General features: G+C 39.9%; 1 protein-coding gene across 1 annotated transcript; it reads right to left on the bottom strand.

Annotated features, from left to right (window-relative positions):
• Positions 1 to 14,181: 14,181 nt before the first annotated feature.
• Positions 14,182 to 14,860, bottom strand: LOC134291996 (general odorant-binding protein 99b-like). The gene is made up of 2 exons (XM_062860589.1): positions 14,706 to 14,860; positions 14,182 to 14,643 (listed from the first exon to the last, which is right to left on the bottom strand). Exons 1-2 carry the CDS (start codon positions 14,742 to 14,744, stop codon positions 14,254 to 14,256), a joined length of 429 nt encoding a protein of 142 aa, XP_062716573.1. The 5' UTR covers positions 14,745 to 14,860; the 3' UTR covers positions 14,182 to 14,253.
• Between the last annotated feature and the right edge of the window lie 2,046 nt (positions 14,861 to 16,906).

Raw genomic sequence — 16,906 nt, 5'->3', positions numbered from 1 at the left:
CACTAAAACTGATGTGGTCAGGGCGTTCACAGTGTGCACCCAAAATAACCAAAATTGGTATTTTATAATATTTCGCTTCCTGAGGGGGCGGTCCAGAATGTCGAATTGTTTAAAAATCCATATTCACTAAAACTGATGTGGTCAGGGCGTTCACAGTGTGCACCCAAAATAACCAAAATTGGTATTTTATAATATTTCGCTTCCTGAGGGGGCGGTCCAGAATGTCGAATTGTTTAAAAATCCATATTCACTAAAACTGATGTGGTCAGGGCGTTCACAGTGTGCACCCAAAATAACCAAAATTGGTATTTTATAATATTTCGCTTCCTGAGGGGGCGGTCCAGAATGTCGAATTGTTTAAAAATCCATATTCACTAAAACTGATGTGGTCAGGGCGTTCACAGTGTGCACCCAAAATAACCAAAATTGGTATTTTATAATATTTCGCTTCCTGAGGGGGCGGTCCAGAATGTCGAATTGTTTAAAAATCCATATTCACTAAAACTGATGTGGTCAGGGCGTTCACAGTGTGCACCCAAAATAACCAAAATTGGTATTTTATAATATTTCGCTTCCTGAGGGGGCGGTCCAGAATGTCGAATTGTTTAAAAATCCATATTCACTAAAACTGATGTGGTCAGGGCGTTCACAGTGTGCACCCAAAATAACCAAAATTGGTATTTTATTATATTTTGCATCCTGAAAAAAAAAAATTTTTTTTTTGAACTGAAGAGCTGGTTACTCAGTGAGTAACTTGGAGTAACCACGATGACACCACTGCCCGAGGGGGCGGTCCAGAATGTTGAATTGTTTAAAAATCCATATTCACTAAAACTGATGTGGTCAGGGCGTTCACAGTGTGCACCCAAAATAACCAAAATTGGTATTTTATAATATTTCGCTTCCTGAGGGGGCGGTCCAGAATGTCGAATTGTTTAAAAATCCATATTCACTAAAACTGATGTGGTCAGGGCGTTCACAGTGTGCACCCAAAATAACCAAAATTGGCATTTTATAATATTTCGCTTCCTGAGGGGGCGGTCCAGAATGTCGAATTGTTTAAAAATCCATATTCACTAAAACTGATGTGGTCAGGGCGTTCACAGTGTGCACCCAAAATAACCAAAATTGGTATTTTATTATATTTTGCATCCTGAAAAAAAAAAATTTTTTTTTTGAACTGAAGAGCTGGTTACTCAGTGAGTAACTTGGAGTAACCACGATGACACCACTGCCCGAGGGGGCGGTCCAGAATGTCGAATTGTTTAAAAATCCATATTCACTAAAACTGATGTGGTCAGGGCGTTCACAGTGTGCACCCAAAATAACCAAAATTGGCATTTTATAATATTTCGCTTCCTGAGGGGGCGGTCCAGAATGTCGAATTGTTTAAAAATCCATATTCACTAAAACTGATGTGGTCAGGGCGTTCACAGTGTGCACCCAAAATAACCAAAATTGGCATTTTATAATATTTCGCTTCCTGAGGGGGCGGTCCAGAATGTCGAATTGTTTAAAAATCCATATTCACTAAAACTGATGTGGTCAGGGCGTTCACAGTGTGCACCCAAAATAACCAAAATTGGTATTTTATAATATTTCGCTTCCTGAGGGGGCGGTCCAGAATGTCGAATTGTTTAAAAATCCATATTCACTAAAACTGATGTGGTCAGGGCGTTCACAGTGTGCACCCAAAATAACCAAAATTGGTATTTTATAACATTTCGCTTCCTGAGGGGGCGGTCCAGAATGTCGAATTGTTTAAAAATCCATATTCACTAAAACTGATGTGGTCAGGGCGTTCACAGTGTGCACCCAAAATAACCAAAATTGGTATTTTATAATATTTCGCTTCCTGAGGGGGCGGTCCAGAATGTCGAATTGTTTAAAAATCCATATTCACTAAAACTGATGTGGTCAGGGCGTTCACAGTGTGCACCCAAAATAACCAAAATTGGTATTTTATAATATTTCGCTTCCTGAGGGGGCGGTCCAGAATGTCGAATTGTTTAAAAATCCATATTCACTAAAACTGATGTGGTCAGGGCGTTCACAGTGTGCACCCAAAATAACCAAAATTGGTATTTTATTATATTTTGCATCCTGAAAAAAAAAAATTTTTTTTGAACTGAAGAGCTGGTTACTCAGTGAGTAACTTGGAGTAACCACGATGACACCACTGCCCGAGGGGGCGGTCCAGAATGTTGAATTGTTTAAAAATCCATATTCACTAAAACTGATGTGGTCAGGGCGTTCACAGTGTGCACCCAAAATAACCAAAATTGGTATTTTATAACATTTCGCTTCCTGAGGGGGCGGTCCAGAATGTCGAATTGTTTAAAAATCCATATTCACTAAAACTGATGTGGTCAGGGCGTTCACAGTGTGCACCCAAAATAACCAAAATTGGTATTTTATTATATTTCGCTTCCTGAGGGGGCGGTCCAGAATGTCGAATTGTTTAAAAATCCATATTCACTAAAACTGATGTGGTCAGGGCGTTCACAGTGTGCACCCAAAATAACCAAAATTGGTATTTTATAATATTTCGCTTCCTGAGGGGGCGGTCCAGAATGTCGAATTGTTTAAAAATCCATATTCACTAAAACTGATGTGGTCAGGGCGTTCACAGTGTGCACCCAAAATAACCAAAATTGGTATTTTATTATATTTCGCTTCCTGAGGGGGCGGTCCAGAATGTCGAATTGTTTAAAAATCCATATTCACTAAAACTGATGTGGTCAGGGCGTTCACAGTGTGCACCCAAAATAACCAAAATTGGTATTTTATTATATTTTGCATCCTGAAAAAAAAAATTTTTTTTTGAACTGAAGAGCTGGTTACTCAGTGAGTAACTTGGAGTAACCACGATGACACCACTGATTGGAGGTTTCAGATTTTCTCCCCACCTTCAAGCGTAAAGTTTAACTCGCACAAGGCATTCAGAACTGTCGGAGGTGTTTCTAGCTTGCGACTAGCTTGCCCAGCCATGCAATATGTGCTTAGTAGGTAGGTCTAGAATGAATCAGCTCTCAACCGTTCGCTGCGGCTGCTGCCCCAACTTGCTGCTGAAAAACTGGTACAGGTGTAGGTATGTCACTCTAGCACACCACCACCGAGCTACCAGCTGACGACGACAACCGGAACACTCACTTGCTGCGTTGCTGCTACTGCTTCGGTATGCACAGTACTCTCTTTCGAGGAGGTAGTGGCACTCTAACATTGTCGTCGTCAGCGTCGTCGTCGTCGTCGGGGGCAACGCGATGCAACACCGCAACCCACACACCGTGTGTGTTGGTGAAACAAGTGAGAACACTATCCGACACCGAATCAGGTGCCCAGAACCGAGCGGAAGAAATTCCGCCCTGTTCGGCAGTGGTTTTTCATTTCGCGCCATCCATCCATGCTCAGACGACGACGATGGGTTTCTATCGAGTGCGAGCTTCCATGCGCAATCGTTCGTAGGAGCGGCGATGTGCTCGCTCATTGTGTAGCGTAGCTGTGTCTCGTCACTTCTTTGCTGCCCCAAGCCCGCTTCTTTGAGTTCGGAAGCAAGTTTTGTAAGATGTGTTCAATTCTGGCCGATGGAGCTCGCAATGTTAAAGCGAATTAAGGGGAAAATATGTTCCAAATTGTAAGGGATATCAGCCGTCTTGGGTTTTCCAGTCCTCGTTACCTTGCTCTACTGGAGGAAGGTGTCCTTAAAAGTTTGTCCATCGTCCAAAGCCACATCGGCGAACGGTGAGAGATGCTGGCGGGAGTACCTCACCGGGAGGAAAAGTTTTATCGAGAGAAATTCTTTCCTAATTAAAAGCGAGAACAGCTTCGTTTCAATAAACCAAATGAGCGGGAGTTACTGCTTATAACAGGACGACTATGGTAGGTAGGATCCGAAAGACAGTGGAACTGCTACTGACTGGAAACAGGTGGAAATGGATTTAACACACAATGGGTGGTGGTGGGTGCCTAACGCAAACGGTAACGACACGGCGATGGGTATTAAATATTCATGTGATAAGCGTAAATGATGTGGTTTGATTACGAAAGTGATCCTTCCCGTTACGAAGCCAGTAGTAAAGCTGAAAATTTCAATTTGTTCAAGAGCTGATGGAATTGTATCATTAGGGTGTCTACTACCTGGATAATCCTGGAAAACTGGGAATCCTAAGGGAATTTTATTCAACAGGGAAAAACCTGGAATACTCAGGGAATATCTTGAGTAATCAGGGTAATTAAAACATTGGGTCGTATGAATAAGAAGTAGAGAAGAGTCTAAAGAGATTACTGAATTAACAATTCAACAATTGCAATTGTTAACAATTGATATGGAAAAAAAAGTTTTTCGAGTATTTTGTGTTTCCTTGTAGCTTTTAGTTACATCTTGTACCGACTTTTCGAACCCTCTAAGCAGAAAACTTTCTTCGAATGAGTGTAATCAGTTTCGTACCTTTTAATTCCGCCCTATGTTGCTGATCCTTTGACAGATACGCGTATTTCGACTACCACTTGTAATCTTCCTCAGTGTCAGTTATCCACTTTAGTTACATGTTTGTAGTAAGAAAAAAAACGATCAAAACTAATTTTTTCCCGTGATTCTTACTGGGAGCTTGTAGTTCCGCGAAAACGTTAAAAATACATCTAAATGATTTCTCGCAAGGTAAGAAATCTGGATAATTTGAATAACACAAGGAGGGCTCCTAGACCTAACAGGTATTTCCGACAAGCGATTCCGATAAAAGATGCTGCAAATTCCACAAGAACGTGGATGTATCTGGAAGTTAAAACCAATAGAAATTCCATTGCACGATTTTTTCTAGAAATTTCTGAAACTTCTTCAGAAGTACCTCCTGGAATGCCTCTCAAGATTTCACACAAAACTCCATGCGTATTTTTGACGCTATTTTACTTGGTATTCCTTTTTGATTTTTTTCCCGGATAGGAATACTTCCATATTCCTTCCAGCACTGCTTTCTAGGATTCCTGAATTCCAACCGATTTCTCCTGGAGTTTTGCACGGGGATGCTACACAATTTCTTCCCTGTATTTCTCCCAGATGCCTACGTGGGATTTTTCCTGTAGTTCCTCCTGTGGTTTGCTCAAAGTAAGATTTCTACCGGAATTCATCCCGGAAACTCTCTTGGAGGCGATTCCTTTCGGTGTTCATATTCTGACTTCTCCAGGAGATCTTCCCAGAATTTCTCTCAGAGTTGCTTCAGGAGTTATTCCTAGGATTTCTTAAGGAGCTTTTCACGAATTTTCTGCAGGAATTCCTCCAGAGATTTCTTTCAAAGTTTATCCTGTAATATCTTCAATAAAAGTCTGTAAGCTTTATTCTAGAGTTCTTTCCTAGTTTTCTACAGGAGTTTCAGCTGGGATATTTCTTTAAAACTCTCGCGTGGTTTATTTTGAAGTTTTGTCTGAGATTTCTCTCGGAGTTTTCCCAGATTTATCTCAGATGATTCCTCCCGGTGTTGGTCCTGGGATGTCTTTCGGAGTTTTTCTGAATTCGCTCTGAACTTCCTCCTAAGACCTACACACTTAAATTAAATCGCCGACCTCGGCAAACGGATTGCCGAGAATCCAACAGCCGAGAATCCGGTAATAATTTTCACTGAATCTCGGTAAAAGTTTTACCGAGATGTCGTTAAAACTTTGCTGAGATCTCGGTAATCCAACTTTTTACCGAGATCTCGGCAAAGTTCACCGAGACTCGGTAATGGTTTACCGAAATCTCGGTAAAAATTTTACCGAGAATCAGTAAATATTTTACCGAGATGTCAGCTGTTGGATTCTCGGTAAACCGTTTACCGAGATCAATTTCTGAATTTAAGTGTGTAAGGTGTTTTCCGGAGTGCTTTCTGGGATTTCTACAGAAGCTATTGCTGATATTATTCCCAGAATTCTTCCCGGAATCTTTACCGGAAATTGTCTCGAAATTCTGGATACTCCTTTAGGAATCTCTTTAAAAGTTACTTCCAGAGTTATTGCATGGATTTTTTCAAGGGTTTTCCTAAGAATGTCTTCTGTAAAGAACTGTTTTATTTGCGGTTGATTTGTTTTTCAATAATTTTACAAATAAAGATTTTAATGTATAACGAGTGTGTTCACACTATAAATAATCCCTGGAGAAATATTCAAAGGAATCCAAGGGGAATCTTGCGAGAAACTCCGCAAATTCTAATTGAAGATATCTTGACAGGAAATTCAGAAAAAAACTGAGAAAAATGAGACTACTGAATGATTTTGGATGAATTTTCAGAAGGAATCCAGCGAGAAACTCTGGAAGCATATCGTAAAACCTCTGGAAGAAATTTTGAGAGGTGAACTCTTCTGCGGAAATCGCGGAAGAAAGTCTGATAGAAATCCCAGGAAGAACTTTTAGAAATCTTTAATGGTGTTTACTTAATGTTTGGCGATATTTTTGTACAGTTTTCGGAGAGTATATAATTTTTAGAAAATTTGGGTTATTGTGGAGCCTCGTGGCTGTGCGGTTAGCGTCACCTAGCGTATAACCGTACGATGCCATGAGGTTGAGGGTTCGATTCCCGCTCCGAGTGATGATACTTTTCGCAAGAAATGTTTCTTCCTTGTATCCACTGATGCTCGTAATATATTTCGTGTCCGTTGTCTATTGTTTAGTTTCGTTCAGTCTGTACATCTTTTGGCTGAAGACGGCGTCCGTGTCTTTTTTTATTTTTTGATTTATAAACTTTCGAAATTTCCCCTGAAAAACCTGGAAAACTCAGGTAAGTTTATTTTGAGATATGAGTAGACACTAAGGTGGCCCACACTTATATGAAAAACAAAAATTTCGAAAAAATACCAAGTCTTACCTCCTAAATCAGTTGTTTTGGGCTCCCAGAAGCTACGTTCAAAATTTGAGCAAAATCAATTAAGCCTAAGGGGGCGCTCAAAACGCTTGAAGTTTGTATGGGCAAACTTGGCCAAATGTATGCAGAAATTTTAAGTTTTCGAATTTTGCCGCTAGGTGGCGCTGTAAGCGTTCAATAATCAAACCCTTTGGTGTTATTGTAGGTGACCATATGCCAAACAACTTCGTCAACGACCGCAAAGTGATCCAACGTCTGTGAAAAAAGTTATATCCTAGGTAAAGCGAGGATAAACTTTATTGTTGTTTTTTTTCAATACATGTAAAAGAATAATATCAATAATGAAATCTCAATACTTTGCCTCACGTTGTCTAGGGTATAACTTTTTTCACAGCCGTTGGATCACTTCGCAGTCTTTGAAAAAGTTCTTTGGCATATAGTCACCTACAATAATACCAAAGAGTTTATTTATTGAACGCTTACAGCGCCACCTAGCGGCAAAATTCGAAAACTTAAAATTTCTGCATACATTTGGCCAAGTTTTCCCATACAAACTTCAAGCGTTTTGAGCGCCTCCTTAGGCTCAACCGATTTTGCTCAAATTTTGAACCTAGATTCTGGGAGTCCAAAACAACTGATTTAGGAGGTAAGACTTGGCATTTTTCAAAATTTTAGTTTTTCATATAAGTGTGGGCCACCCTAGTAGACACCCTGCATATGATCGGTGGCATTACTGATTGGGCGTCTAAATTTTTTTCCAGATTTTTTAGAATGTTTGTATGTTATTCTTTACAAAAAGAAAAGAATTTTAAAAATATCCTGCAATTGATTTTTGTGTTGATTACGAAGGAATTTTGCAAAAAAGTTCTTGGAAGAATTCGACGATTTGGTGAAATTTCTTGGGTTATAAATCTTGCGCGTTTCCCCTCAAAAAAAGTACCTAATTTTTAAAAATAGATTTTTAAAAATATATAATTTATTATTAACCACCCCAACAATGGCAATTCAAAGTTTTCCTGGACAGTTAGTATAAAAAAATCTGCAAAAATCTCTCAATTCCTACAAGTATCTTTGAAGAAAAAAAGTCGGAGTTTTTGCAGGGATCTTTGAAGTAATTTCTCAAGGAGTTCCTAAAGAATGTTTGGGAAGAATTTTCGTAGGAATTTATAAATAAATTTTTAGAGAAATTTATAAAAAAAAAATTCAAAAAAGAACTAAGAAGGTTCTTGCTGAAATTTCTGAAGAAAATCCCAAAACTCTTAAGAAGACTCTGGAGATATTTTTGAAGGAAATTTCTGAAGGAATCCAAATCCGAAACTTCTTAAAGAATCCCTGAAAAATCGCAGGAAATACTCATGATTCAAACTCAGGAATTTATTTAACGAATCCCAGGAGAAATTTCAGAATACATGTCGGACTCGATTATCCGGAATCGGGTTCTGAAACTTTCCAAACATATATCTGGCAACGGGATGCTGAACAAAGATGAACTTTTAACCGATTAGTAACAAAGTTCACTTGAAAAACAACATCAAAATGTCAGTTTTATCTAGTATTTCCGTTTCTCAGATATATGTTTGAGAAGCTTCAGAACCTGATTCCGGATAATCAAGCCCAACTTGTACCTCGAGAAACACCTTGAGAAACTCTTGGCGGAAAATTTCTGAAAAAGTTTGTGGAAACTTTTCTAAGCAAATCATTGCAGAAGTTTCTGAAAAAACTTTCGATTTTCTGAAGGAATCGCTGGAAGCATTTCTGAAAGAATCCGTGGATGATTTCCTGAAAGAATTCTTGAACGGTTTTCTGAATCAATAGAGGGATTTCTGAGAAAACCCATTGAAACCCTTTCACAGAGGAATTATTGAAGAAATTTTTGGGGGATCCTCTAGAGAAAATTTGGAAGGAAATTTGGCACTTATTTCTGAAGTAATACTAGGAAGATGTTTCACAAGAGCTTCGTAGAATGTTTTCGGAAAAGAATTCCTGGATTTTTTTTCAGAATCCATGGAAGGTTTTATGAGGAAATTGAGGAAATCTCTAAAGAACTCTACAGAAAATTCTAAAGGAAGTTATGAATTGTCAAAAATAATCCCTGGAAGCATTTCTGAAGGAATTCCCAGGATAATCTCCGAAAGCATTGTTGGCAGAATTTCTTAAAAATTCTTTGAAAGAAATCGCTGGAGGAATTTATGGCTGGTTATCTGAATGAATCCTACGATTAAATTTTGAAGGAATCTCAAAACATTTCACAGCGCAACATTTTTTGTCTCAAGAGCAAACTTATGTGTCTCCGAAGGATTTTGGGCCGCTGAATCTGAATCCGGGTTCAGATTTGCTCTAACACGTCACAATTTTGAGCTATACCTCAATTTATAGGGCAAAATATGCGATTTTGGGCTTTTTTGACTGCAAGCCATTAAGCTTGGAAATATTTTTTTTAAGAAGTCAAAAGGTTAATTGGTCAATTAACATCTAAATTAACGACTCATGCAAAATATTTCGTTTTACCTAATCAAATTTGATAGATTTAAGCATTTTATGTTAGTATGAAAACTTGCATGCAACTTTTGGAGGATGACTTGTATGGGAAATATCGTACCTAACATAAATCGCTTAAAACTATCAAATTTCATTTGGTAAAACTAAATATTTTGCATGAGTCGTTAATTTAGATGTTAATTGACCAATTAACCTTTTGATTGCTTAAAAAAATATTTCCTTTCTTAATGGCTTGCAATCAAAAATGCCCAAAATCGCATATTCTGCCCTATAAATTGAGGTATAGCTCAAAATTGTGACGTGTTAGAGCAAATCTGAGCCCGGATTCGGATTCAGCGGCCCAAAATCCTTCGGAGACACATAAGTTTGCTCTTGAGACAGACAAAAAGTTATTTTTTGTTACGCTGTGTTTCGTAACGAATCAGTTAAGAATTCTGAATAAATTCATTCGGTATTTCTGAGTTGCCCGGGTGGATTAAGACGTGAAGATGAGTTGTTCGTGCTTCGGAGTGTTGTCGGTGGTTGGATTTGCGCGCATAACCAACCAAGCTGATGGTGGTCTGACGATGTTGCCATTAGCTGCATGTTTAGTTGCGTCGTTTGAAGTAAATGTTGTGGCTGTGCCTATTCTTCCGTTTCTTTATGGTTCTAATTTGTGTTTCGTCCGACTAGGGGAGACTCAACGAATGGTTGAGAAAGTGAACATTGGATGTGCTCCGGAGGACAGCTTTGACCTGCTGAGTACTGCAGTAGGTGGCGGACGAGGGAAGCCAGCTGAGTGGAATAATCAGGTGAGCTCGATCCTTGTTGTTCCCTTTTCTGTGGATATAGCTTTGTCTTTTACTTTGCTTGCTACATATAACTCATACAATTTCAAAAACAGTGCCATACTGTCTTCGGCAAAATTGTACCTGTATTTTGTACCTATTCCTATACCTACAAGTTTTGTCAGTGCAAATCAATTATTCCTAATATGTCGAAAACTCTTGATTCCCCTGGGCTATAACTAATCTGTTTCCGTTAGAGTAGAAATAGTTTTGTTCAACAATTTGATGGAAGCGAATTGGTTAACAATACAGTTTCATACCTTAACGCTGCTTAACCGTTTATTAGGAGTCCTAGCATGGTTTTGTACCTCATCGTTCTATCACATCAAACCTATTATGCTACACTTCCGCACTATTCAAAGAAATAGAACACCGAAAGCAGGTAGACTCACAATACACAGATTTTTGAAAGGTGATACAGTACCCCATGAATACGCGGTGGAAAAACTCAAGCACATTGGTTTTCCTGATTACTTAGTTTACTGAATGACTTTCTCGCCGTAAAGCATTTGTAGAAGTAAATTCTATGTTCTTACAAGGTATGAGGTACAAAACTTTAACTTTTCAGTCTAGGAAATAAGTTTATATACTTTTGGATATTTTTCTGGAAACCTTCGTGAAATTTCACGCGATAGTCCGCCATACAACACTTTTTTTGGTCGTCTTGTCATTTTAGAGTCACATCGGATTAAAAAATTCTATTAAAACAAATGAGGCCCTCTTCAAATGTTACTCTTGACAAATTTCGAAAAACAAATTATGCTAAGTTGCTTGGAAACACCTATTGTCTATTAGCGTGGTTCAAAAAATCGTTTTTGCTCCACACCGCTTATTCCATTCGTAACCAGATTCTGAGCCTTCTCCCAAAAATTGAGATGATTTGGTTGAAAGTTGAGACTGCACAAGCCCTTCAAAGTTTGTATGGGAATTACTATGGGAAAACGAAGTTTTTCATTCAATCGACTGTAGCATTTCCCCAAGTGCCCTAGAGGGTTAGTTGACCCTTGGCGCTCTTAGGCTACTCTATCAGCTACAACTTTGCCGAAGATCGCATTAAAATCGGACGCCTCATTAATTAGTTATCGATTTGTATCCAACTGGGCAAACTTTAACAGTGATCCTCCAGCTTTCCAGCAGGCAACATTGCTGTATATGGCGCTAAAGATAGCACACTGAAATCATGGCTACTATGTTTCACTGCAAAATGCAGTGATGCCCACCGATTGGTTTAACCATCATGAGTAAAGATTTCGATTCTGGATGAAAATCGGTAACTAATTAATGAGGCGTTCGATTTGAATGCGGTCTTCGGCAAAGTTGTAGCTGATAAAGTAGCCTAGGATTACCAAGGGTCGACTAACCGACTAGGGCACTTGGGGAAATGCTACGGTGGATTGGATGAAAAACTTCGTTTTCCCATAGTAATTCCCATACAAACTTTGAAGGGCTTGTGCAGTCTCAATTTTCAACCAAATGAGCTCAAATTTTGGGAGAAGGCATATAATCTGGGTAGGAATCGAATAAGCGGTGTGGAGCAAAAACGATTTTTTGAACCACGCTATTGTCTATGCCCAGCAAGTTTCGTTCGATTATGAGAGGGTGCTGCCAGCCCCATAGAAGGGTTGGCGCGAAATTTGTCATGAGCATTAACAGGCTACGTTACGTTTCTTGAAAATGTACACGATAAACATTTGATGTTTTTTTTACTGTGCATATTAGGCTGCATAGCCTAAACCCAAATTTCAAGGTTTTTTTTACAAATTTCAAATTTACAAATTACATTTACAAATTTCAGCCATCAAAGCGAATACTTGTATGAAAAAGTATCATTCTATAAGCTCACTCGTGGTAAGTGTGATGATACTTGATGATACTTCAACTTTCAAACATAAGATTTTTAGACTAAATCGGTGATTTTAGGACCCAGTTGTTATTTTTTGGGTTAGATACATTGTTTTTCAAATATCTCGAAAACCAGTAGAGGTATCGCAATTTTGAGGTCAAATTTGGCCTCATTGGGCTCTAGAATCACCGATCTAGTCTAGAAATCTAATGTTTGAAAATTTGAAATGTTTTTTGAAAGTTTGCTCTAGCAATAACTCCACTTAAACCCTTCGCGCCACCCCTAAATATTAACCGAAATCGCTCATTTTTGCACAGCTCACTTATTTCGACCCGTAGATCACTTTCCACTTGGGAAATCATATCCCGGAGAGATTTTTCAAAATTAGCCCCACCCTAATGCATCATGTTATGTATGTAAAATTTGACCCAAGGCCTACAGCATAAAAATGATGTCGTCTAAAATCTTGAAAAGAAATCGATTGAAATTATGTACAAGCACCGCGTATGAAACTGTAGGTTTTTGTAAGTTTTCGTATAGAATTCGGGAAGAATTTCGTTTAAATACTGGAAAAAAATTCTAAGGAAGAATTGCGTCTGGATTCCGCCTGGAATCCTAGGAAGATTGCCACCAGGAATCCTGAAATTCACTAGCAATTTTGAGGATTTTTTTCTGGCATTTGAGAAGATTCATACAATCTGAAATATCGAGAAGTTTCTGTCTGTAATCTTGGAAGGATTTCATCTAGAATAATGAGAGGATTCAAACTAGTATCTTGAAGATATTTCGAAGATATTTTGAAGATGTTAGGTTAAGTATCTTCATTAGAGAGATTTTCAGCCCGAGGCTGGTTCATCTTTTATTTGAAGATGTTTTGAAATTATGAGAAGATTATGCTTGGAATCCTGAGAAGATTACATCTAAAATCCTTAGGGGATTCCGCTTGTAACCCTCAGAAGATTTTGCCTGGAGTCGAGATAGGATTCCTCCTGAAATTCAGAGATAAAAACCGCCTGGAATCCCGAGATATTTCTTCCTGTAACCCTGAGAGGCTTCAACATGGAATCCAAGAAGATTTCGTCTGATATCCGGAGAGAGCTCTACCAAGAACATTGAGATGATTCTGCCTGGAACCCTAAGAGGATGATGTATAAAATTATCCGATATGGAATCGCGAGAGGATTCCGCCAGGAACACTGGATGATTTTCAATTCAGAGAGGAATGCGCATTTAAACTCAATGTTCTTATCGAATTTTTGCAACCAAGGCATCACATCTGGTTATTGAACTCGGTTGACCTTTCTCCGCTCAAGTTCCACTGAGAACATTATCCATAGCATTTTTCACTACTCCTAGTGATAGAGACTACCAGCAATTAAATCAGTGTTCATATTTCAAAGGGTCTCATATAGCCACCCACGGCTGTAAGGCAGGCGTGGATATCCAGCATGACCACACGATATAAACATGCAAAATGGTCATTGGCAAAATGGTCATTGGCAAGGCAAGCCCTCAGTTAAAAACTGTTAAAATGCTCATAGAACACTGCTGAGAAGCAGGTTTTGTCTCACTGTGGACATTACACCTAGGCTAGAAGAAAAAGATATTTCATATAGTCATCGAACGAGTATTTTGTTGAAATCCATCCTGCTTCCCTCCCAGCGCACCAACATCAGTCAACCATCCTAGCTTACGAATCCCTACGAGACCAGGTCGATGCACCAATGAAATAGCACAAAAACCGACAGTGTTTCGACCAAAATCACCTATCGAATTAGCATCCATTTTCACCCATTCCAACCATCGCCGGTTAGAGCAACCCGAATCCCAGCCAATCGACCGAATCCCACTTCCGCGTGGGAATCGATTAAAAAAATGCAAACACAAACCATTTGCAGCCATGATGTGAAACCATTGCATAGTCATCAGTACCGCCGCTAGCTAGTGGACCAGTTTGGTAAATTTGCTGTTTTTGGTATAAATTCCCACAACCTAACCAGTCTAATGGATAAATCGCGGGAGTGCGGTTGCGTACAGCCCTACACATTCCGATACGGGGAAATCATTGACCCTACCGCTCCAGTACCAGTTCATCGAAGGTATTCCGCATCTACCTCCATAGCTGCCAGGTGCACTGATTGCAGCCGACCCGCATCGAGCATATTCAGTTTATACTAATCGATAATCGGAAAGCTACCAAACAGTTCGGTATTTTATTTCACGTCTCAGAATTACACAATCAATCTCACAACGCCTAGCTCTTATCCCGGATGTGTTCCTTGGCGGACTTCATGGCACACCGGAACGACAGGTAGGACTTTCGGCACACTCCCGAGGCCAGTTCCTCCGCCGGAAGCGCTTCCATACAGGCGGTCGTCGCCTGTCGATGCTCCTCAAATCCTTCCTTTTCGTTCAACTGTTCCCGAACCAAATCCCAGTTGGTTCCGGTTTCGTCGTCGTAGAATCCACTTATGATCCCAACGCACCGAATCAGACAGTTCATTTCTTCACTGTCGACGTGGAAGTTTTTCTGTTCGACCTTCTCCACCGTTCCGGTCGAAGACTGGAGGATTTTGGCGCATTTCTGGCGGAAACCGCGGTAGTCTTCCTCGGTGAATCGGGCGGACTCGGATAGGTGGAACAGCTAAAATTCGGATGATTGGGATAAACTAGTTTCTGTACGTTCACAGTAGGTATACTACTTACGATTCCGATGAGTAGAAATGTCGCCACAAGAACCTTCATTGTGTCTAATCTGGAACAGTTACTGATGAACTGAATGTAAGTGTCGAGTTGGTAGACCCCATTTATTGAGTTTTATGGATGCACCATTGAAAACAACATCATGACTGATAGAAAACTACTCATACTTATCAATTCAGGAACAGATAAGCAATCAGTGCAAGGAAGTTTATAAAATAAGAAGCACAACGTCTATAGATTACTGATGCTGCGTTCAACATGTAAGTCGTTCTTACGAAAACACAATCAACAATGGAGGTCATAGTCAGAACAGCTTTCTATATTCAGGTATAATGCACACCTGTAACATATACAGCTTTTTGTTACTTAAGGTGAATTTGCATTAATGGTTCTTTATTTACTTAACTCGATTCATAAATAGTAAACCCACGAAACTGGGTCAGAGAATTATAAAAAAAAGATTCTTCTCTAAAAATCAGTTCTAGTGCATCTCTTTTGGTCTTGGAAGCTTCTAATAAGGTCACTGTCCTAAGGTATTTGGAATATATAGCTAAAGTGTTCTAATGCACAACCATCATGAATGCATTTTCAGCCATATCTGTTGAACGGCGTTCCGAGTGGTTTTCCTAATGGATTTGGAGGGCTTCAGCAGAATTAAGGGAAAGTCCACAGAGATTTGAGGAGGATTTCTGAGTGAAATCAAAACGCATTTTGATTTCGAGAGGTTTCAAAGGGTGTCAGGGATCTTTAGGACATCGAGTGATTCCAAAGATGGCCGTTACAATGACTGCCTTTCAACTACCAATTTTGAAAATCAAGCGTTTCCTGGATAACGAGATTGGTTTTCTTGAAAATACATATTGAAAATGCAGCTGAAAGCTCTTCAATTTTGCCATAAGGGCAGTCTTGGAATTCTGAAAGGTTTCAAGGCATTTTAAGGTGCAACACATTGATTTCAGTGAATTTCGGAAAATTTCAGGAGGTTTCAGTAAATATTAAAATTTTGACTGATTGCTTACAACTGTAATAGTAAAAACAAGTAAATTTTAAAAATAGTCTATACTGGTGTCTCAGGGAGTTGTTCGGAGGTACACCAAGGGGATTCAGGGGACTTTGTGAGAGTTTGAGGGTAGTGTACGGGATTTTTCTGAAGTTCCAAGGCGTTTCAAAGCATTTCAGTCATTTCAAAGCGTCTCGACAGGTTTCAGAGTGTTTCAAGGGGCTCTTGCAGGGAAAGCTACTGGATCTTATGAGGGTTTCCTGAGGAGTTTTTCAGGCACCTCAAGAAGTATCAGTCGATTTCAGAAAGTGAGTACCAATATTGTCCGTAATACAGCGAGAGATAACTTGTAGATCCAATGACCTATACTCAAGAGAGTTGTGGGATACCCTCAGAATCCCTTCCACTCTAACGCTCGCATCAAATGCACTTCAATTCTCCCCTTCCTTCTTTTCCCGTAAACGTTAACGCTCCTTAAACCTCACCTTAGGTCCACCAACTGCTCTGACCACTATGTAATGCTTGTTGAAGGCAGCCAAGATTGCCTAAATCGGAGGAGGCAAACGTCATCCGCTAAAGGACGTCAGATCAGAACCGTAAAATCCCTGGAATATCGGTACAGATGCTGCGCTACAACGAGCTTGCCAACCGGTTCGAACACCTACGAAAGCTGCCGCCCACAGACTTCGAAACTACGGCTCCAGGAATTCTCATTCGAGCAAAGAACACTCATCGCACTGCCACTAAACAAACACGGAAAGGTCGCGTAAGAGGACCGATCGCGGTGAAGACCAGTCTCGGATGGGCTATTGACGGATCAATGGCAAACGGGACGAATTTCACGAGTTGTAACCCGCACATTTGCGGTTACGATTCTGATAACAGTCTGCACGAGCTAGCGAAGCAGTACTGGTGGAGAAAGTAGGCGTTTCTATGGATCGAAGTTCAGAATCAGATGAAGACAAACGGGCAAAGACACTACTGGAGAAAACAATGAGGTGAGTCGAAGGCGGATTCGAAACCGGGCTTCTGTGGCGCTACGATCACGTAGAGTTCCCCAAGCGAAATCAACGTGGAAGTGTCCTGCGAGATGAGTTCCTCAATTAAGGTTGCGTCGTTAGCCAGAACAACTGGCGTACGAATGCAGGATAGAACGACACGGTAGATGGGATGATTGTGGAGCGATGGCGTTCATGAACCGCGA

Source organism: Aedes albopictus, chromosome 3 (assembly GCF_035046485.1).
Source record: "Aedes albopictus strain Foshan chromosome 3, AalbF5, whole genome shotgun sequence".
Classification (NCBI taxonomy): domain Eukaryota; kingdom Metazoa; phylum Arthropoda; class Insecta; order Diptera; family Culicidae; genus Aedes; species Aedes albopictus.
The sequence above is the reverse complement of the archived record's forward strand: the minus strand, read 5'-3'. Positions and strand labels throughout refer to the sequence as shown.

What these genes read in the sequence shown, in the direction of transcription:
- LOC134291996 (XM_062860589.1), bottom strand. Translation starts at nt 14,744, where the DNA reads ATGAAGGTTCTTGTGGCGACATTTCTACTCATCGGAATC. An exon ending in CATTTCTACTCATCGGAATC is followed by an intron (nt 14,644 to 14,705) that starts GTAAGTAGTATA and finishes TCCGAATTTTAG; the next exon opens with CTGTTCCACCTATCCGAGTC.